This window comes from Hyperolius riggenbachi, chromosome 4, assembly GCF_040937935.1.
Source record: "Hyperolius riggenbachi isolate aHypRig1 chromosome 4, aHypRig1.pri, whole genome shotgun sequence".
NCBI classification, from domain to species: domain Eukaryota; kingdom Metazoa; phylum Chordata; class Amphibia; order Anura; family Hyperoliidae; genus Hyperolius; species Hyperolius riggenbachi.
This window is the reverse complement of record NC_090649.1, coordinates 441,433,041-441,454,805: the sequence shown is the minus strand read 5'-3', so window position 1 is coordinate 441,454,805 and position 21,765 is coordinate 441,433,041. Positions and strand designations below refer to the sequence as shown.

At 47.0% G+C, this 21,765-nt stretch overlaps 1 protein-coding gene across 2 annotated transcripts in view; it reads right to left on the bottom strand.

Moving 5' to 3' along the window:
• Positions 1-20,933, bottom strand: part of CRIP3 (cysteine rich protein 3) — a 46,444-nt gene extending 25,511 nt beyond the window's left edge. For both annotated transcript variants that reach the window (XM_068232588.1, XM_068232589.1), the window contains exons 1-2: positions 20,826-20,933; positions 15,920-16,014 (exon numbers count right to left, since the gene is read on the bottom strand). In XM_068232588.1, the coding sequence (XP_068088689.1) occupies positions 15,920-16,014; positions 20,826-20,868 (138 nt within the window). In that variant the 5' untranslated portion in view covers positions 20,869-20,933. The remainder of the gene's footprint in view (positions 1-15,919; positions 16,015-20,825) is intronic.
• Between the last annotated feature and the right edge of the window lie 832 nt (positions 20,934-21,765).

Below are 21,765 nucleotides of genomic sequence, written 5' to 3'. Positions count from 1 at the left end.
CAGACCACCTAGTGACTGTCAAGTCCATGTAATGACAGCTAGGGACTGCATGCCTGCTAGGCAATGTGTGACATAAGTACACATTTACTAATGGAGTTTGACAGTGGTGAGGGAATTAGACTGTAAGGTCCTCTGGTGCAGAAACTGATGGAAATGGATCAGTGATCTCTGTACATTTACAGCTCTGTGGAATATGTCAGAGCTATATAAATTAATAATAGTGTGACTGTGGTGAGGACATTTCAGTGTAAGCTCCTCTGGTGCAGAGACTGACAGGAATGGATCAGTGATCTCTGTACCGGGTTGTAAAATATGTCAGAGCTATACACACACACACATATAGATAGTGGGTTGCAAAAGTATTCGGCCCCCTTGAAGTTTTCCACATTTTGTCACATTACTGCCACAAACCTGAATCAATTTTATTGGAATTGTACATGAAAGACCAACACAAAGTGGTGTACACATGAGAAGTGGAACGAAAATCATACAGGATTCCAAACATTTTTTTTTTACAAATAAATAACTGCAAAGTGGTGTGTGCATAATTATTCAGCCCCCTTTGATCTCAGTGCAGTCAGTTGCCTATAGACATTGCCTGATGAGTGCTAATGACCAAATAGAGTGCACCTGTGTGTAATCTAATGTCAGTACAAATACAGCTGCTCTGTGAGGGCCTCAGAGGTTGTCTAAGAGAATATTGGGAGCAACAACACAGTGAAGTCCAAAGAACACAAAATACAGGTCAGGGATCAAGTTATTGAGAAATTTAAAGCAGGCTTAGGCTACAAAAAGATTTCCAAAGCCTTGAACATCCCACAGAGCACTGTTCAAGCGATCATTCAGAAATGGAAGGAGTATGGCACAACTGTACACCTACCAAGACAAGGCCATCCACCTAAACTCACAGGCCGAACAAGGAGAGCGCTGATCAGAAATGCAGTCAAGAGGCCCATGGTGACTCTGGATGAGCTGCAGAGATCTACAGCGCAGGTGGGAGACTCTGTCCATAGGACAACTATTAGTCATGCACTGTACAAAGTTGGCCTTTATGGAAGAGTGGCAAGAAGAAAGGAATTGTTAACAGAAAGCATCAGAAGTCCCGTTTGCAGTTTGCCACAAGCCATGTGGGGGACACAGCAAACATGTGGAAGAAGGTGCTCTGGTCAGATGAGACCAAAATGGAACTTTTTGGCCAAATTACAAAACACTATGTGTGGCAGAAAACTAACACTGCACATCACTCTGAACACACCATCCCCAGAATCAGAAATCTTAATCGCCACGCACGACTGGGTCGTGCACGGAATTGGGTTTGGCACATACAATTGCTCAGAGAGAGATTGAGAGTAATAACATAAGAAATTAGCATAGTCAACATAAGATAAGAAAAAAAAAAGCGTAGTCATACAATCATACAGTATAAGGGCATAGTCATACAAAAACACACAGTATAAATTGGTAGTACATATTAATAGTTATATGTGCAGCGGTATAGCGGTAGTCTGCAGGGTGCAGTTTAAACAGTTTTACACTAGACAGTCCTTCAGTCGGCCAACTGTTGCATTTGGGGGGGGGGGGGAGATGAAGGGAGTTCAGAAGGTTGACGGCAGAGGGGAAAAAGGAGTCTCTATGCCTCGAAGTTCTGGTGTAAATGGCTCGAAACCTGCGGCCTGAATGGAGCCGGCTGAAAAAGCGGTGTCCCGGGTGTGAGGGATCACTGGCAATTCTCAGTGCTCTAGATCGTAATCTGGAGTTGTGGAGGAGGTCGAGCGGGGGGAGAGGTCTGCCGATGATTCTCTCCGCCGATCTAATGACCCTCTGCAGCTTGTATCTGTCGCTGTTGGAGGAGCCAGCGTACCAGACTAGGATGGATAAGCAGAGGAGGGACTCAATGGTAGCTGTGTAGAAGTTCATCAGCAGCTCCTGGGCCATGCCAAACTTCTTCAGTTGGCGGAGGAAAAACAGCCTCTGTTGTGCTTTCCTCTGGGTCAAGGTGGCGTTTGCCTTCCAGTTCAGGTCCTTAGAGATGGTAGTGCCCAGAAGGCGGAAGCTAGCCACTCTTTCGACCTCTGTGCCATCAATGTAGATTGGTGGTGGAGTGGGCGCCTTCTTCCTGAAGTCCACTATCAGCTCCACGGTCTTGGCCGTGTTGAGGACCAACCTGTTCTCCTTACACCACTGGCAAATTCTGTCGACCTCACAACGAGAGTCCTGTTCGTCATTGTTTGTTATAAGGCCAACAATGGTGGTATCATCAGCGAATTTGATGACTTTTACCGAGTCCACAGTGGATCTGCAATTGTTCGTATAGAGGGAGAACAGGATCGGTGACAGGACACAGCCTTGTGGAGCCCCTGTGTTCGTTGTCCTGGGATGAGACGAGATATCCCCCAGTTTGACAGCTTGGGACCTGTTGGTCAGGAAGTGTGTAATCCATAAGTGAGGGGTGGGGTGGACATTCAGTGCCATGAGATTGTTTTGGAGTATGCGGGGGCAGATGGTGTTAAATGCTGAGCTGAAGTCCAGCAGGAGGATTCTGACATATGAGTTCGGTTTGTCCAGGTGGTTGTTTGTAAGCTCCAGGCAGATGTTGATGGCATCATCAGTGGATCTGTTCGTTCTATACGCAAACTGTAGCGGGTCCAGTAGCGCCGAGGTAGAAATCTTAAGGTGGGACAGGACCACCCTCTCAAAGGTTTTCATGATGACCGATGTTAGTGCCATGGGCCTGTAGTTGTTCAGGTCAGAGATGCCCTGCTTCTTGGGGACAGGGATGATGGTGGACCTTTTGAACCAGAGAGAATGGGAGCGAGCTGCCGTGAACAGGTTTTTAGGCAGGCTGGTGACACGCCATCCAGGCCGTAGGCTTTCCTGGCGTTCAGAGTTGTTAGATGGTGTAAGACAACTGCCTCGCTCACAGCTGGAGGTGGTATGCTCAGCCCTCGGTCCTTATCATCCGCAGAGGAGGACTGAGCATCTGAAGGTGTTGCTAGTCCCCCCAGTACCTCCTGGTTCTCGAACCTGCAATAGAAATTGCTGAGGTTCTCGGCTAGCTCAGTGCTAGGCGTCACATGTTGTGGGGGAGGTTTGTAGCTTGTGGCAGCTTTTAGACCCTTCCAGACAGTGCGTAGGTCATTTGAGCGAAGGTTGTGCCGCATCTTCTCCGCATACTCCCTCTTGGCGGCTCTCAGCTCGCGCTTCAGGTTGTTTCTTGCCATCTTGAAGTCCTCCTGGTTGCCGGATTTGTGTGCGGCTTCCTTGCTTCTCCTAACTTGCCGTACTTTGTTGGAGAACCAGGGTTTGTTATTTGGGAAGACCTTCAAGGACTTGGATGGAATGCAGGAGTCTTCACAGAATCTGATGTATGAGGAGACATTGTCCGCCCACTTATCCAGGTCCGGTGCCTCCAGGGCTTTCCAGTCTGTCAAATATGGCGGTGGCAGCATCATGCTCGGGGGGTGCATCTCTTCAGCAGGGACAGGGAAGCTGGTCAGAGTTGATGGGAAGATGGATGGAGCCAAATATAGGGCATACTTGGAAGAAAACCTCTTGGAGACTTCAAAAGACTTGAGCCTGGGGCGGAGGTTCACCTTCCAGCAGGACAATGACCCTAAACATAAAGCCAGGGCAACAATGGAATAGTTTAAAACAAAACATATCTGTGTTAGAATGGCCTAGTCAAAGACCAGATCTAAATCCAATCGAGAATCTGTGGCAAGATCTGAAAACTGCTGTTCACAAACGCTGTCCATCTAATCTGACTGAGCTGGAGATGTTTTGCAAAGAAGAATGGGCAAGGATTTCAGTCTCTAGATGTGCAAAGCTGGTAGAGACATACCCTAAAAGACTGGCAGCTGTAATTGCAGCAAAAGGTGGCTCTACAAAGTATTGACTCAGGGGGCTGAATAATTACGCACACCCCACTTTGCAGTTATTTATTTGTAAAAAATGTTTGGAATGATGTAGGATTTTCGATCCAATTCACATGTACACCACTTTGTATTGGTCTTTCACGTGGAATTCCAATAAAATTAATGCATGTTTGTGGCAGTAATGTGACAAAATGTGGAAAACTTCAAGGGGGCCGAATACTTTTGCAACCCACTGTACATATACACACACACACACACACACACACACACACACACACACACACACACACACACACACACACACACACTTCAAACTCTGAGGACTTGTTCACATTGCATTCCGTTTAAGTGGCCGTTAGCATTGTACGTTTTTTGACGCGCTATTTTTTTCCGATTCCCGGCGCTTGGGTGGGCGATGTGTTTTTGTGTTAAGCGGTTTTCTATGAGTTTTTCACGAGCGTTTTTTTTTTTTATTTACTCCTGACGCAAGTCAAGAAGTGAACTCTTTGACCCGGAAAAGAATACAATGTATTTATTCTTAAAAACGCGAACGCAATCACTGCACAAAGCGATTTTGTGAGCTTTTTGAGTTTTTCTTATACCTTCCATTTGAGGCTGAATCGCCATGAAAATGGTCCACACACCGTTTTGCTAGCCGCACAGTGCATGACCCGCTCTGATATGAACCTTCTCATAGACCTTCTTGTCCATGTGGTGGGGGGCGTTTTTAAAAAGCGCACGCGGGTGAAAAAAAAGCTGAAAGTCTGCAGTGTGAACAAGCTCCTAACTCTAACTTACAAAGCTCCCCACAACCTCTCTCATTAGTTTCCAGATACTAACCCAACGGCAATCTCAGATCTGCACATGACCTTTTGTCCTCTTCTAGAAACACCTCCTTACATTCACTTATACAAGATTTTGCATGCGCTTCACCCCTCCTCTGGATTCCCCTGCCACATCACAACCGTCACTCTCCAACCTTTGACATCTTGGCTTCAAAACGTACCTTTTCCGTCAGGCATACAGTATGCTCTACCTTAGGCCAGCTCCGCTTTTGATCTCTGGCCAAGTTGCACTTCTACTGGATAGCCTAAACCACACTGCCTCTAGGTATGAATATTGTATAACCCCCCCCCCCCACACACACACTCTTCTTTTGGATTGTAAGCTCGCAAGGACAGGGCTTGTTCACCCTTTTGGGTCTTGGAATTTGTTAGATATTTATTCTTATTAATGTTGTCACTGTAATTACTAATTCTGTATTTTGTACCAGCTCTGTGCTTTGTATATTGGTGTATTCCATTTGTCTGTACTATTTTGTACCCCATGTTTGTTTCTTTTTTGTACAGTGACACAGAATAGGTTGGTGCTTTATAAATCAATAATGATATAAATGTATAATAGTGTGTGACTGTGGTGAGCTCCCCTCCCCCACTCCCTGCCTAACACATATAGTGTAATTACCTTTATAATTAATTAGTAGTTAAAATTAAATGTAATTATTGAGTGTAACACCCAGCTGCATAAATGCTTCCAACACAATAGCCCACACAGCACACCTGCAGAGTATGGCGAAGTCGCAAGGTACACCATACAGGTCTCAGCATGCATAGCAAGTTTACAAGGCGTCTAAGTATTATCTTTAGCCAGTTCTGACTCTGGGAAAGATTTGTGTCTAGTCAGAATCTAAATGCAACTCCTTATCCCACAATGTGATTATTCATAGCAAGCAAACTTGTAATGTAAGGCTGATAATGGCCCAGGAAGAATGCTTACACACACCAGAGTACCTGTTAAGAGCACCATACACTTCTGAATGATTGTCAGAGAGTGCAGAAGATGGGAGAGGCAGGATGGGAGGGCGGCTGAGGAACAGATGATGAAGGAGGAAGGATGTGAAAGTGACTGAGGGACAGTTTATGAAGAAAGAAGGAGGCATTACGGGAAGGTGGCTGAGGAACATATTGTGACAAACACCGGCCAATCCAGTCTTACAACAGTTGCCATTCAGGTCTCATGCACTAGAGACTTCTGGAGAATACACTGTAAACGTTTAATGCTGGGCAAACGCGGTCCGATCCGCCGGATCGACGCCTGCCAATTCCGGCTCGTCCCCGCGGGCGCTTCCTTGTCTTATGCTCGATCACCGCTATTGTCCGCCCGCGGGGATCGAGCGGGGAATTGATCCGCGCGGTGATCGGACATGTTGGAAATCATCAATCGAGCCATCAGCGGCTCGATTGAGAAGAAGAATCTGGGCCGTGTATGCCCAGCATAAGATTGGTTGGTGTGTCCATACATCATACAAGCTCAATTGTATGTACAGTTGGTAAAATAAAGTTATCAATTTCATGCTGGAAATGAAGGCAATTTGCGGCCACCACTCGCCAGACTGAAATGAGGTGACAAGACCTCGGCTAGCTACTCCTAAAAGGAAGAAACTTATTTGCAACCTAGCTAACATATCAACAATTTATAAAAATAATACAATGAGGTAGTGTGTCTCTTCTTGAGGACAGAGAGTTCTAGCATGGACTAGAATAATCAGGTAACGAGCAAAACTGTAATGAACAAATAGTTTGTTTTTATTATAAAAACTGTAAACAAAAAATATTTGACAGCTTCAAATTAGGGTTACCACGGTATACTTATATGACAGTATACTGTGGTTTGATTGTGCATGGTAATCATACCATGCACAATCTTGTTTTACCGGGTTTCAGGGGGCGGGGCAACGTAGCAGCAAGTGCACGAACAGGGGTCGGGATAAACAGATACTTGCCGGTGGGTCCTGCACGTGTGTACCAGCTTCTTCCTCCTTCCTGTTCTTGCATCCCATTTCCCTGAGGCAGGGAACACACTTGACTGTTTTCGTGCACTTTTCTGCACAGAAAAACTGAGAACTCATGTTAATCAATGAGCTAGTCCACACTTAAGATGTTGTTCGCGCGCAGAAAAAAAACTGACATTCTGCATCATGACTCTGCACATTTTGTCAGTTTTCTCTATCAATTACATCAGCTACTGTGAAAACAACGTGAGCGTTTTCCTGCATAGAAACACACTTGTTGTGCAGAAAAAGTATGCATGAAACCGCACGCAGAAAACTGAAAGACAAGTGTGTTTCCTTCCTGAAACAGCGCTCCCTGGGCAGGGTTACAAGAAGGAACGCAAAAACAAAGAATGAAGCCAGTACACGCGTGCAGGACCCTCCGGCGAGTGAGTATTTGTACCCCCCGCCCCTGGGCCTCCCCCCCACCTCTCTATGCTGCGGCCACCTACTACTGGCTACACCAATCCCTGGTTACCTATGCTACGACCACCTACTACTGGCTACTCCTATTCCTGGCTACCTATGCTGCGGCCACCTACTACTGGCTACGCCTATCCCTGGCTACCTATGCTGCGGCCACCTACTACTGGCTACTCCTATTCCTGGCTACCTATGCTGCGGCCACCTACTACTGGCTACGCCTATACCTCGCTCCCTTTGCTGCAGCCACCTACTACTGGCTACGCCTATCCCTGGCTACCTATGCTGCGGCCACCTACTACTGGCTACTCCTATTCCTGGCTACCTATGCTGCGGCCACCTACTACTGGCTACGCCTATACCTCGCTACCTATGCTGCAGCCACCTACTACTGGCTACGCCTATCCCTGGCTAGCTATGCTACGGCCACCTACTACTGGCAACGCCTATCCCTGGCTACCTATGCTGCGGCCGCCTACTACTGGCTATGCCTATCCCTGGCTACCTATGCTGCAGCCACCTACTTCTGGCTACGCCTATCCCTGGCTACCTATGCTGCAGCCACCTACTTCTGGCTACGCCTATCCCTGGCTACCTATGCTGCAGCCACCTACTACTGGCAACACCTATCCCTGGCTATCTATGCTCCAGCCACCTACTACTGGCTACGCCTATCCCTGGCTACCTATGCTGCAGCCACCTACTACTGGCTGCCCCTATCCATGGCTACCTATGCTGCAGCCACCTACAATTTGCTACACCCATCTCTGGCTACCTATGCTGTGGCCACCTACTACTGGCTACACCTATCTCTAACACCACCAGGAGCAGGATGAGCCTTTTTACAGTTTTACCCGGCACCCCAAATCTAAGACGACTTAATCATATGTATGCCGAGGGAGTGGGGCACCCCACACTGGGGTTGGGGGACATTATTTAATGTAAGGGGGGGGCTGTCCAAATAATTGTATAATACCATATACCTTTTTTTGTTTGTTTGTTTGTTTTTTAACACGGTTATCATACCATGGAATTTTATACCGTTGCAACCCTAGCTTCAATGTATATCTGGCAGATTGGTTGGATAGATTTAAAGTGGACCCAAATTAAAAATACAAGATTTCAGAAATAAAATCTATTTTCTAAATTATAATAATAAATAGCAGCCTTTTTTCAGCTGCATGATGACAAATATAAAATATTTTACATTTATTGGAGGAACCCCTCCCTTCCTTTCAAATTGCCGGGACAGGATCCGGCAAACTGGAGGAGTAGATTTTGTCCAGCAATGGAGGAATTGCTAATGGCTGCCCCCAGTATAACCCTAGTTATTGAAAGAGAAGGGTGAAAAGCACGCACTGAAATGCTCATAGGTTTGAGGGAGTGTTTATTTATCTTTGTATGTGTCAGAGTGGTGCAACTAAATATTTTTAATTAAAAAAATGTTTGGTTTGGGTCCGCTTTAAGAGATGAGAATGTCTTAAAGTTCAAAATACTGTGTTTGACTGTGTCCAATAAGCAGTAAAGTCTTTGGCCAAAATGCAATACTTTGGATTATTCAGCACAGAGTCCTGTGGCAGTAGATGGAATTCCACAACAGATGATAGACAAATGACCCAGAGATCTGAGGGGAACTCGACTCTTAGGGCCCGTTTCCACTTGTGCAGTGCAAATTAGTCGCGGAAACCGCAAAACGAATTCACACACGCTTGCGAATTATACCGCAAATTCACAGGCGTTTTCGTATAGGTTAATAAGTATGCGAATTTAACCATGTAAGTGCCTGTGTGCTTTTACATTGACTTTATGCGAAAACGCCCGCGAATTTGCGGTAAAATTCACATACGAAAAACACATGCAAATTTCCTATTAAATACATTGTATGTGAATTCTGCAGGGTCCACTGTGCAGATTTTTTCTGCACAGAAAAACGCTCAGAAGTCCTGAAAAGTGGAAACAGGCCCATCTACTTGTATTGTCTATGCGAATCTGCATGCAGGAAACGCATGCAGATTAGCTCTACTGGAAACGGGCCCTTAGGGCCCATTCAACAGCGCAAAACGTTTTGCGAGAGTGATTTTTCCACCATTTAACGCGGCGATTTTTCCACAATCGCGCTTAGCGCTTCTATAGCACTGAAACGCGATCACCGGGAAATTGCCCAAAAATGGCGCAGGCTACACGTTTGCATTTAGCGATTTGCGTTAATCGCCGGCGGGCGATTAGTGCAAATCGTCCAAGCGAGAACGGCCCATAGGGCATCATTGCACTAGCGCTTTAAAAAGCGATAGCGCTTTGCTGAAATCACTGGCAAAACGCTCTAGTGTGAATGGGCCCTTAGGCTGCATACCCACGGCGCGATATTTGCGGCAATGTTACCTGACATTGGGCAACATAGTTTAAAAAAAAGAAGGAAAAAAAAAAAAAGATGCATGTTCAACGATGTTGCCCCCGGCGGAGATCGCGTGTCGTTAGGTGTCAGACACGGTGGATCTGATCTTTAAGATCTGACAACTCCGTGCAAAGATCGCTTACTTCCCATTCATGCCAGTCATATAATGTCACGTGACGTTGCGAGCAGGTAGAGGCGTCATTTGACGACCATCGTCAAGGGGACGTCGCTGTACCGTCGAGCATGTCGTTTTTAAAGATCTCGTCCTGATGGCAGGGGGTGACACAAGAGCCGATGTCCTCCTTGCCACAGGGGAAACTCCAGCCCCCTTTCAGAAAGGACAACATCAGGCAGTGAATGATTGCTCTGCGCACACAAGTCTCATCAATAAATGGATTGCATATTTGCATTCAGTAAAGTGTTAAAAGTTCCCACATATCAAACATGAGTACAAAATTGTACAGTAAGGCTGAAAGCTTGTATTGCTCAGCTGGCGAAGGTCCAATCCACCTGGCAATTTCCAGGAACGATTGTCAGGTTGAGTTTAACTTCTGTAACAAATTGCATGATTAGCATTTTCCATAGTGTCTAAAAGCAACAAAATATGCAGAAATATTCATTTTCATTGGTACAGTGCTGTGTGGAGGTAAACAGATGCAGGGCCGGTTTAAGCAACAATTGGGCTTTAGGGCAAAATTAGCCTGGGGGCCCCCTGACACCCCGACCAAAAAGCGCCATTAGAGGCCCTTTGTTGCAGCCAAATTTCCCTCCTGGGCCCCTGAGCTGGCTGCTGACCTTCCCCCAATCACCTCCCAACTTAACAGACTCTGCAGAGTCCCTGGGGAGCAATAGCTAAAATGGGGGAGGGACACCTTGGGGGCCCCTACAGGCTCTGGGGCCCTGGGGCAATTGCCTATTTTTTCCTATGGTAGCTCCGGCCCTGAACAGATGTATGGTCCTTTGAACTGGGCAGAGGTGTACAGACACTCGGTCTAGAGAAGAGGTACTTTAGAAGAGGTGTCGGGGGTTACTGAGGAACAGATGATGGGAGGACGCAGAATGGGAAGGTGACTGAGGAATAGATGACAGAGGAGTCAGGACAGGCGGGTGGCTAAGGGTATAGATGGAGGCAGGACAGGAAGGTGGCTGAGGATCAGAGGATATAATATAGGTGCAAGACAGGCAAGTGGCTGAGAAAAGGATGATAATGGAGGAAGCAGAATGAGAAATTACAGAACAAAGGGAAGGCAACTTGATTCATTAACTGCTATTTGTCTGAGTTCAGTGCAAAACCTGTACTGGGAACTGCAGCGTTCCCCTCATAGGTGGTGAGTTTTTTCATGCTAAAATTGCAGACCACTTCCAGAAAAAGTGGAGGAGGAGGAGGAGGAGGAGGAGGAGGAGGAGGAGGAGGAGGAGGAGGAGGAGATTTATTGCTCAAAGCCTGGTTACTAGAAAGGCAATAAAGGTTCCCTTTCCTCCACAGGCTTGAAAAACAAAGTTTGCCTTCTTAAAACGGAAGGTATTTGCAATTATTAGGGGTGGAGTAACCACCAACCTGAACAATCACAAATACATTCTGTTTTGGATAGTACTTAGGTCAAAAAAAAAATAAAAAATATTGTTTTACTCACCTGGGGCTTCCCTCGGCCCCCTGCAGCTGTCCGGTGCCCTCGCAGCATTGCTCCGATCCTCCTGTCCCCGCTGGCGGCTCCTTCCGGTTTCGCCGACAGCCGCCGACAGGCTGGGAACGCGAGTGATTCTTCGCGTTCCCAGCCACAATAGCACCTTCTATGCTGTTATTACGGCAAGAAGGCCGCAATAACAGCATGGAGGGCGTTATTGTGGCTGGGAACGCGAAGAATCAATCGCGTTCCCAGCCTGTCGGCGGATGTCGCCGAAACCGGAAGGAGCCGCCAGCGGGGACAGGAGGATCAGAGCGATGCTGCGAGGGCACCGGACAGCTGCAGGGGGCCGAGGGAAGCCCCAGGTGAGTAAAACTATTTTTTTTTTATTTGACTTAAGTATCCCTTTAACATCAGCCTTATGCAAAGAAGAGGGACTGTTACTTAAAGAGAGCGACGCAAAAATAAATCCTGCTTTTTACCTGCTATTTAGCTTAAGCAGGATGAGGAGAGGTGAAACGTGGCATTCCCGCAGCAAAACGAGGGCGTTATACCCCCTAAATCCCCAGGGCAAAATGCAGGAAGTGCTTCCTGTAAGAGGCAGAGCTTTGCGCTGTAGCTCTGCCTCTACTGGAGCCAATCTCTGCTGATCGCTGCCTCTCCCCGCCCCTCTCAGTCTTATTTCACAGAGGGGGCGGGTAGAGGCGGAGATCGTCGCACAGATTGACTTCAGTAGAGGCAGAGCTACAGCGCCAAGCTCTGTCTCCCTGACAGTAAAATCCACGACTTTGAAAGTCGCAGAATTTTGCCCCAGGGATTTAGGGGTATAAAGCCCTGGTTCTGCTGCGGGAATGCGGCGTTTCACATCGCCTCATACTGCTTAAACTAAATAGCAGTATTTATATTCGCTTCAGACTCTCTAACAAAATATGAATACTTCAAGAAGTGATCCTAAGAGTAGGTTCACACTAGGTCCGGGAACGTATCCATGGCTCCGTTTTTAAAATCTGATCAAAACTGGAGCAATGGATAGCAGTATTAAAAATAGCAGTCCTCTTTACATAAACAAAAAACGGATCCGTCTGCGTTTGCTGGGACCAGTTTTCAAAACCTGAACGGAAGGTCCGGATCTGCTGCATTTTCCCGCACCGCACATGCATACAGATAGTGGACGCAGGGGTAGTGGAGGGCAGTGCAAAAACGGATCTCCCTCTATACAGGCTATTCTTGCACACAAAACGGAGGGAGATCCACATTGCCTACTGCCTGCTCCTCCCCTTCACGTCACCCTAATAGGTGTCCCCCAGGTAGCCTGAGGGAGTAGCAGCCAGGATGGGGGTGGGGGTTAGCTCCCCCTCCAGCTATTTGTGACAGAAGTGTAGCGAGCGAGTGAGCAAGGAAGCACCTTACTTCCTCTGCTCGCCGTGACTTGCCGAAAGTCAAGCAGGGAGCAGAGGAAGTGAGGTAAACTTCTCCTCTCGCTCGCTACACTTTTGCCACAAATAGCTGGAGGGGGGAGAGGGGACCCAGGTGAGGGGGGGTGGGTGCCCCCCCTCACCGCCGCTGTGCACGCCACCCCGCGTCCTGGCTGCTACCACCACAGGTTACCTGGAGGACACCTATTGGGGGCCTGGCAAACGTATCAAAAAGGTTTGCTGCAAAAGGGCAACACGGGACCCGTTTGTGTTCAGGTTTTACAGGATCCCTATGGACCTAGCCATAGCATCCTTTTCCAAATTGGAGTTATTTCTGAGATGCAAAATATAATAATAAATATAATAAATCATTCAGGTTTGGTGTCTATGAACACAACAGAGTATACTGAATCAGAAACAGTTATTGGATTTATTGAGAACATCACCAGGAAGATATGGCAGGATTCTATATGCCCTAATGAGGCAGATCTGGATCAGATTGCAGAGTCCTTAGCCCGTCTTTTGCCTGATCTGAATATCGCTAAAAAAACAGCATAGGCCACTGGTAATATTGCTGGATTAACTTACAAAAATTGCTGGACATTACAGCACTTTGGACTTCTAAAAGGTCAGTGGATACACTAATTTCACGGACTTAGGGCTGGGGCACACCGAGCGGGTTTTGTGGCGTTTTTGCAGCCGCTTGCGGCTGCGGATACGCTTGGTCAATGTATCTCAATGGGGTGGTTCACCCCAGGGCGGGAGGCGTTTTGCTGAAACGCATACTCCCGGTGTGAGGCATTTTTTGGATTGCGGAGGCGTTTCTGCCTCCAATGTAAAGTATAGGAAAACCGCAAACCACTCTGAAAAACGGCAGTTCAGAGCGGTTTTGCAGGCGTTTTTGTTACAGAAGCAGTTCAGTAACAGCTTCACTGTAACAATGTACGAAATCTACTACACCAAAAACACTTCACAAAACCGCAAAATGCTAGGTAAAACGCTACAGAAAACTAAGAAAAAGCGTTTCAAAATCTGCTAGCATTTTGCGGATCTGCTAGCGGGTTTTGGTGTGCACCAGGCCCATCTCAGCAACAGTTATTCTTATGATTCCTTTTAATTTGCTATTCAAATCTCAGTACAATTGTCAAAGGTTTTGTCAATTCTTATAATTTTAACACATGATTTCATTATGAAATAAACTTAAATCATTTTCGTCTTTCCTTGTTCGGAATGACCCAGAAAATAAACCTGCCTTCCGGAGAGACGTTGCCAGTCAGATTGTCTGAAATAACTTGTCTCTTACTTACAGGAACTGGTCAGGCATAAGAGTCTTCTTCCTCTCTGCAGAAGTGTTGGCAGTGTTAATATTGCAGATTGGATCCCTCATTTATACAATCACGATTGTACTGTGGAAGGACATTCCAACCAGTGATGGGCTCACAAGTAGTCACGAGTCCCTAAAGACTAATTCGTGATTTAAAGGAGGCTTAATTGCCTCAGCTGTGCAGCTGGACGACAAGGGGTTAGTTAACCATAAGTCTGTTGTCCTCCCTGTGCTCCAAACAGCTTGCACACGTCCTATTGGACGTGTTGCAAGCCTCACCACCGCACACTTCCTCCTTCAAGCCGGAAGGAGGAAGTGCACGGTGGTGAGGCTTTCAACGCATCTGATAGGACGTGTGCAAGCTGTTTGGAGCGCAGGGAGGACGACGGACTTATTAGTAACTAATCCCTTGTCATCCAGCCGCACAGCTGAGGCAATTAAGCCTCATTCCCAGGGCTGTGGAGTCGGTACAAAAATTCACCGACTGACTCCTCAGTTTAGGATTCCAACTCCTCTAATTTGCATATTACAATCTTGTTGATTGAAAGTATGTAACATGAAATTCATCTCTTAACTTCCAACGCTTAGGAATTTTAAAAGACAACTGAAGTGAGAAGGATATGTAGACTGCCATATTTATTCCCTTTAGTCATAGACTAGAACTAGTACTTGGTAAGAGTACTTGTAAAAGGTACAGACCATAACGAAGAACATCTATCAGGCCCTAGGCAATGTAACTGTGGGTACATGTAAGAGTGATGTGCAGGTACTCTGCAGGGGAATGAGGAGATTCTTCCTCTATTATACATTCTTCATGCACAATGTGAACCAGGTTTATGGGTGACAGACAACACCTCTGTGTTCAATGTGCACAACATTCTCAGTGGGTTCCCTGCAGCTCTGTGGGGAGTGCATATGTAGCGTATAGTACTAATGTGTAACAAAGTAAACCTGAGACAGATGAAATTAAAGTTTTATACATACCTGGGGCTTCCTCCAGCCCTATTCAGGCTAATCAGTACCTTGCTGTCCTCCTCCGCCACCTGGATTTCTGCTATGAGTCCAGGTACTTGAGGCAGTCTGGCGTAGTGCGCATGCACACACTCTGCCGCCAGGAGCTTACTACACCTGCGCAGCACTATTGCGTAGGTGCAGAATGCTCCTGGCTGTAGGAGCGGCACATGGCCGGACTGCGCTGACTGGCTGAATTACCGGGACTCATAGCAGAAGATCCAGGTAGTTTAGGAGGACAGTGAGGGACTGATTGGCCTGAAGGGGGCTGGAAGAAGCGCCAGGTATGTATAAAACTTCTCTTTTTATCAGTCTCAGGTACCCTTTAATTCGTAGTCACCAAACCAAATGTTAACATATGAAATTATTTGATTTCATGAGTGCATACATTTGCACAAATCCGCATCAACGCAGAATTATTTCCATCTCTATTAGTGACACGGCTACGCATCAGGCTTTATTCTTACAGCATAGATGTACAATCACAATCAGATATCTATATCTGACTTTAAAAATATGGGGACTGCTTTATTGAAGCAGCACCAGTAACTAAATTTGATTGGTTTATTTCATTTTTGTGGACCAAGCACATCTATTACTGTATATATATATATATATATATATATATATAAATTATTAATGATTATTATCTGAGAAATAGAACATTTTATCATATTTTCTATTTTAATTACAGTTTTAAATTCATTAGGAGTCTGCATTTTTTCCCAACTCTGACTCCAGGCACCCAAAATTGCTCCGACTCCACAGCCCTGCTGATTCCAACCAATCCAATTTGTTACATTGTACACAGTGAGGAAGGCACTCTGAGGACTCCCAGTGGCTGGGGCCAGAGTTGCATCTCTGCACAGAGGGAGCAAGGTTGGAGGAATTGTCACAGGGACTGAGTAGTATCAAGCGTATATGTACAGGCAGGGGAAACCGTGTTAGATGCAGCAATGAAGACAATGTGATGGACAGCAGGTTCACTTTCCTGATCTGATAACAGCCAGTATCACATTCTCACCTCAGCATGACTACCAGCAGACAGGACCTTGGCACAGAGCTCACATTTCAAGCAGAAGCGGTGCCAGTTCTTCCCCAGGGAGCTGACTTTCTCTGCTGCAAGGGACACATAAGATGCTCGATTAATTCTACAATCTAGTAAGCGCAGTCTAGAGAATCAGAGAAGAGAAGGACCACTGTACAGAGGCAAGAGAACCAGTCCCCAAGACCCATGGGAAAGTCAATAATAGTACACACACCACTCATTGTTTCCTGTGACTCGTGTATAAGTCGACCCTTCTACTTTTATTTAGTGAGTCAGACCTAAATTTCTAGACTTATACTCGAGTATATAGGGTATTTCATAGTGTGTTCATGTGTGTAATGCATACATATACATGTCGGTGCATGCATGAGTGTACAGCATTCATGGTTATGTCAGTGTGTTCACAAATGTACAGCGTACATGTTTATGCCAGTACTTGCATGGTTATGTCATAGTGTGTTCATGCGTGTACAGTGTACATGTTTATGTCATAGTGTGTGCAACTGTGCATGCATGTAAAAATATGCAAGTGCTGCACACAGATTTCCCACCTGTAAAGTCCCTTTTCTGCAATGGTCTAGTGTGACCCAGATAACGATTGAACATTTTTTGCCATGAAGTATCTTTCATTTATGAAGCATCAACACACCTCAGCAGTAATCCAATATCAAACTGCCACAGCTGCCTACTTTGTACTGCAATCGCTTCTCCCCACCCGCAGTATCCCCGGAATCAACCGTATAAAGCAGGGTGAACATCAAAGGCGTTCTCCTCCCTCCCACCTGTAGCACAGGGATTTCAAAGTCAGATCAGATTTGCAAGATCATGTTATTCTAGTCCCTCTCAGGCTCAATGTTAGAGAATAGGGACCCACATCTGAGACTTAAAGAAAACCTGAACTGAAAATTAAAAGTCAAAATAAGCATACAAGTCATACTTACCTTCCATGTAGTCTACTCCTCAGTGTCTATCTCCTGTCCTGCGTCCTATTTGTTCACTGTGATCAGGGGAATTTTCCGTCCTCCATTTTGAAAATGGCCATTACCCATAACAGCTTTCTGGTCAGCACACAGTTAAACTGTAACATCGCCCACTTGAGCCATAGGGAAACATGGACATTACCAGGTACATCAGTTTTCCTCTCAGCTATAACTGACAGCAACTGATATTTTACTGACAGCAACTGATATATTTCAGATCTGACAAAATATTGTCAGAACTGGAAGGGATTATTGTCAGAAGAAAATTATGAGCTTCTGAGAGGAACTGATGGCAAGGTAACTATGTAATGTTCATTTGAAGTTACCTCGTGTTTATTTTAAATATTTTTACTCAGTACAGGTTCTCTTTAAGGTGGCCACACACAATACAATAAAATTATCTGATTTTATGGCAATTCGATAAATATGATCGGATCTCCCTAAAAAAAAGAAAAAAAAATCAAGCCTTTTTCAATTCGACTGAAAAATCTGATTTCCCGTTTGCTTTTTCGATTTTTTGGGATCTGGAATGCTGGACATTTTTCTTTCAATTTTTCTAAAAATTGTATGGTGTTTGTTAGATTGTCAATGTATTAATATACACACACGCCCTAGCAATTTTCTCAGAGTTTCCAATCATTTTTATAATAATTGCAGAAAATATGAACATGTGTGTGGTACAGTGATCATATTTTTGAAATGTTACAATAAGTCAGAAAAATCTATTGCAATTCTTAAATTGAACAGATATTTTAAAAAATTGTATGGAGTGTGGCCACCCTAAAGAGATGTACTGGGCACATATGTTTCCTCCAAAATCCTTCTACCTTCTAGACTAGACAGTGCCCAAATTCTTTACCCATGTGTCACTGGGTGAGAACTATGGACAGAGCAGTTAGATAATAGGGTGGTGACAGGTACTCATTACAGTCACATCCCGTGGAATGTTAGCACTAAAGAATCCTGCAGAGGGACATAAATAACCTGCCTGGCATCTTTATACCCAAGTCAGAACTGAAAAGCCTCTAATACAGGGGTCTCAAACTCAATTTACCTGGGGGCCGCAGGAGGCAAAGTCAGGATGAGGCTGGGCCGCATAAGGAATTTCACAATCGCGGCGCATCGCCACCTCTACCTGCCCCTCTCACTCTTCCTTCACAGAGAGGGGCGGGGAGAGAAGGCGATCCGTGCGGCGATTGACGTCAGGAGGGGCAGAGCTGAAGCTGAAAGCTCTGCCCCTTCCAGGAAATGCCGGCAGATTCCCCCCCAGGCTCTGTAGCCCTCGTTTAGCGGCGAGGATGTGGCGGATTACTTTGGAGCACTGAAGCGAACTATAAGGAAGCTTTTGCCGGCGAGGGCCACAAAATATTGCATCGAGGGCCGCAAATGGCCCGCGAGTTTGAGACCCCTGCTCTAATATGAGTAACCAAATCAAAGCAGCACTGAATTGTCTCTGTGCAGTATAAAATAGAACCATGACATTGCTACATGGAGAAACATGCCAGAAATGGCAACACTGAAACACTGCTGTCACTGACCTATAAGGAGAGGAAGTCTGCCTATGTATGCAAGATTCACTATAAGCATCCAGGAAATCCAGATACACAACATGTGCAAACAAGCAGCCAGACTATTCCTACCAGTGCAGTCTATTGCCTAGCAGAGAATATTCCTGCCACTAACCAAGTCCATGCCCCACTGCCACCAGGGAATGTCCCTGCCACTAGCCAAGTCCATCCACCACTGGCACCAGGGAATGTCCCTGCCACTAACCAAGTCCATCCACCACAGCCACCAGGGAATGTCCCTGCCACTAACCAAGTCCATCCACCACAGCCACCAGGGAATGTCCCTGCCACTAACCAAGTCCATCCACCAGGGAATGTCCCTGTCACTAACCAAGTCCATCCACCACAGCCACCAGGGAATGTCCCTGTCACTAACCAAGTCCATCCACCACAGCCACCAGGGAATGTCCCTGTCACTAACCAAGTCCATCCACCACAGCCACCAGGGAATGTCCCTGTCACTAACCAAGTCCATCCACCACAGCCACCAGGGAATGTCCCTGTCACTAACCAAGTCCATCCACCACAGCCACCAGGGAATGTCCCTGTCACTAACCAAGTCCATCCACCACAGCCACCAGGGAATGTCCCTGTCACTAACCAAGTCCATCCACCACAGCCACCAGGGAATGTCCCTGTCACTAACCAAGTCCATCCACCACAGCCACCAGGGAATGTCCCTGTCACTAACCAAGTCCATCCACCACAGCCACCAGGGAATGTCCCTGTCACTAACCAAGTCCATCCACCACAGCCACCAGGGAATGTCCCTGTCACTAACCAAGTCCATCCACCACAGCCACCAGGGAATGTCCCTGTCACTAACCAAGTCCATCCACCACAGCCACCAGGGAATGTCCCTGTCACTAACCAAGTCCATCCACCACAGCCACCAGGGAATGTCCCTGTCACTAACCAAGTCCATCCACCACAGCCACCAGGGAATGTCCCTGTCACTAACCAAGTCCATCCACCACAGCCACCAGGGAATGTCCCTGTCACTAACCAAGTCCATCCACCACTGCCACCAGGGAATGTCCCTGTCACTAACCAAGTCCATCCACCACAGCCACCAGGGAATGTCCGTCACTAACCAAGTCCATCCACCACTGCCACCAGGGAATGTCCCTGTCACTAACCAAGTCCATCCACCACAGCCACCAGGCAATGTCCCTGTCACTAACCAAGTCCATCCACCACAGCCACCAGGGAATGTCCCTGTCACTAACCAAGTCCATCCACCACTGCCACCAGGGAATGTCCCTGTCACTAACCAAGTCCATCCACCACAGCCACCAGGGAATGTCCCTGTCACTAACCAAGTCCATCCACCACTGCCATCAGGGAATGTCTCTACCACTAGCCAAGTCTATCCTCCACTGACAACAAGGAATGTCCGTCACTAACCAAGTCCATCCACCACTGCCACCAGGGAATGTCCCTGTCACTAACCAAGTCCATCCACCACAGCCACCAGGGAATGTCCCTGTCACTAACCAAGTCCATCCACCACTGCCACCAGGGAATGTCCCTGTCACTAACCAAGTCCATCCACCACAGCCACCAGGGAATGTCCCTGTCACTAACCAAGTCCATCCACCACTGCCATCAGGGAATGTCTCTACCACTAGCCAAGTCTATCCTCCACTGACAACAAGGAATGTCCCTGCCAGTAGCCAAGTCCATCCACCACTGACACCAAGGAATGTTCCTGCCAATAGCTAGTCCTCTCACCACTGCCACCAGTGCTGTAGAGGGTGCTGTGGTTGGAGAACTCTTCCCTATGACTAGTAGGTTTCCTGCTGGGTGCCCATACTAGAGTTCCTGCCACTACACATGTCCATCCACCACAGTATATCATCTCTAGCAAGTTCATCAGCACTCTGTACTGGGGTACACCTCTGGATACGTATGCTGGGGGAGCTCTGGCTACCCAATCACACCGGAGGAGGCACAGCTAGGGGTACACCTCTGGATTCGTATTCTGGGGGAGCTCTGGCTACCCAATACCCGGAGACACAGCTATTGGAGGGCACAGCTAACATGTTTGTAGTAGAACTACATACCACACATTTAAAGATATGTGGAGTCTGTATAGTTATGTGTGGGTTCAATTGCGTACTACTCAGAATAAAGACATTTACCCCACTAGCAAATATCCCTGTTCTAACACCCAGTTTGGGCTGCACATCGGTGGGAAAAGCTCTAGAGAGAGTTCTCTATGTATAACACACGCAGCACACGGGATGCACCTCGCTGGTTACAGAGAGTAACTACAGCGAGATACAACACAATGGGTGTGTAGGGCTATACAGTACATACATACATACGCACCATAGTAGACAGGCTTGTAGCACTTCGGACACGGGGAGCTCATCTCTCTTCACTCTGACCACATCCCTCCCACTTACCGCCTCTAATATCAAACTAGCCTGGCCCCCAGACTAACCTCGCCCCCTTCCCTCATATTAATCATACCCCGCCTCTAATATGCCCCAGTCGCGCCCCATAACTTGGCTTTACCCCGCCCTTGCCCGCCTCACCACTCCTCCCTGTCTCTTCTATACGTCTCTGCCCCGCCCTCCCCCAAACCGCGCTCTATACTACAGACCCGCCCCCTGCATGACACGCCTACTCCAAGTTACCAGCTCAGACCCCAGCTCCAAAACACCGGCCACGCGTCACTCTAGCCCCGCCCCGTCCTACAGCTATGCCCTCTTACAAGCTACGCCGAATCGCCGATACCTTCACGCCTCTTCCTCCTCTCTTCCAATACGGCCGGTTATTCAGATGCAAATAAAGACTACTCCATGCAGAATTATGCTAATTTTTTTAAGTTTATTTACCTCGAAGATACACCAATCCCCGTATCACCTCACTATTATCCCATCATCGCACTACATATCTGCATTTTTATATAATTCTGCATAAACTCACACTTTTTCTGATCTCCACATCTCAGCGATGACGTCATAACTCACAGGATGAGGTTAGCCGAGAGGAGAGCTGCTGCGGGATATTTCCCAGAACCCCAAGATTTCATCACATGACCAGACTGATGACCTCACGGGAACATTACCTACAGCAGTGTTTTTCAACCGCTGTTCTGCGGCACACTAGTGTGCCGCGAGATGTTGCCTGGTGTGCCGTACGGCAGGGGTCCCCAACCACTGGGCTGCGGCAGGTCTGGCCTCTCGCTCCTCCCCTCCCCGCGGCCGCCGCTTCTGTTACCTTATCAAGAGCGGGCGGCGGCTTGTCCGATTAGATTCCCCTG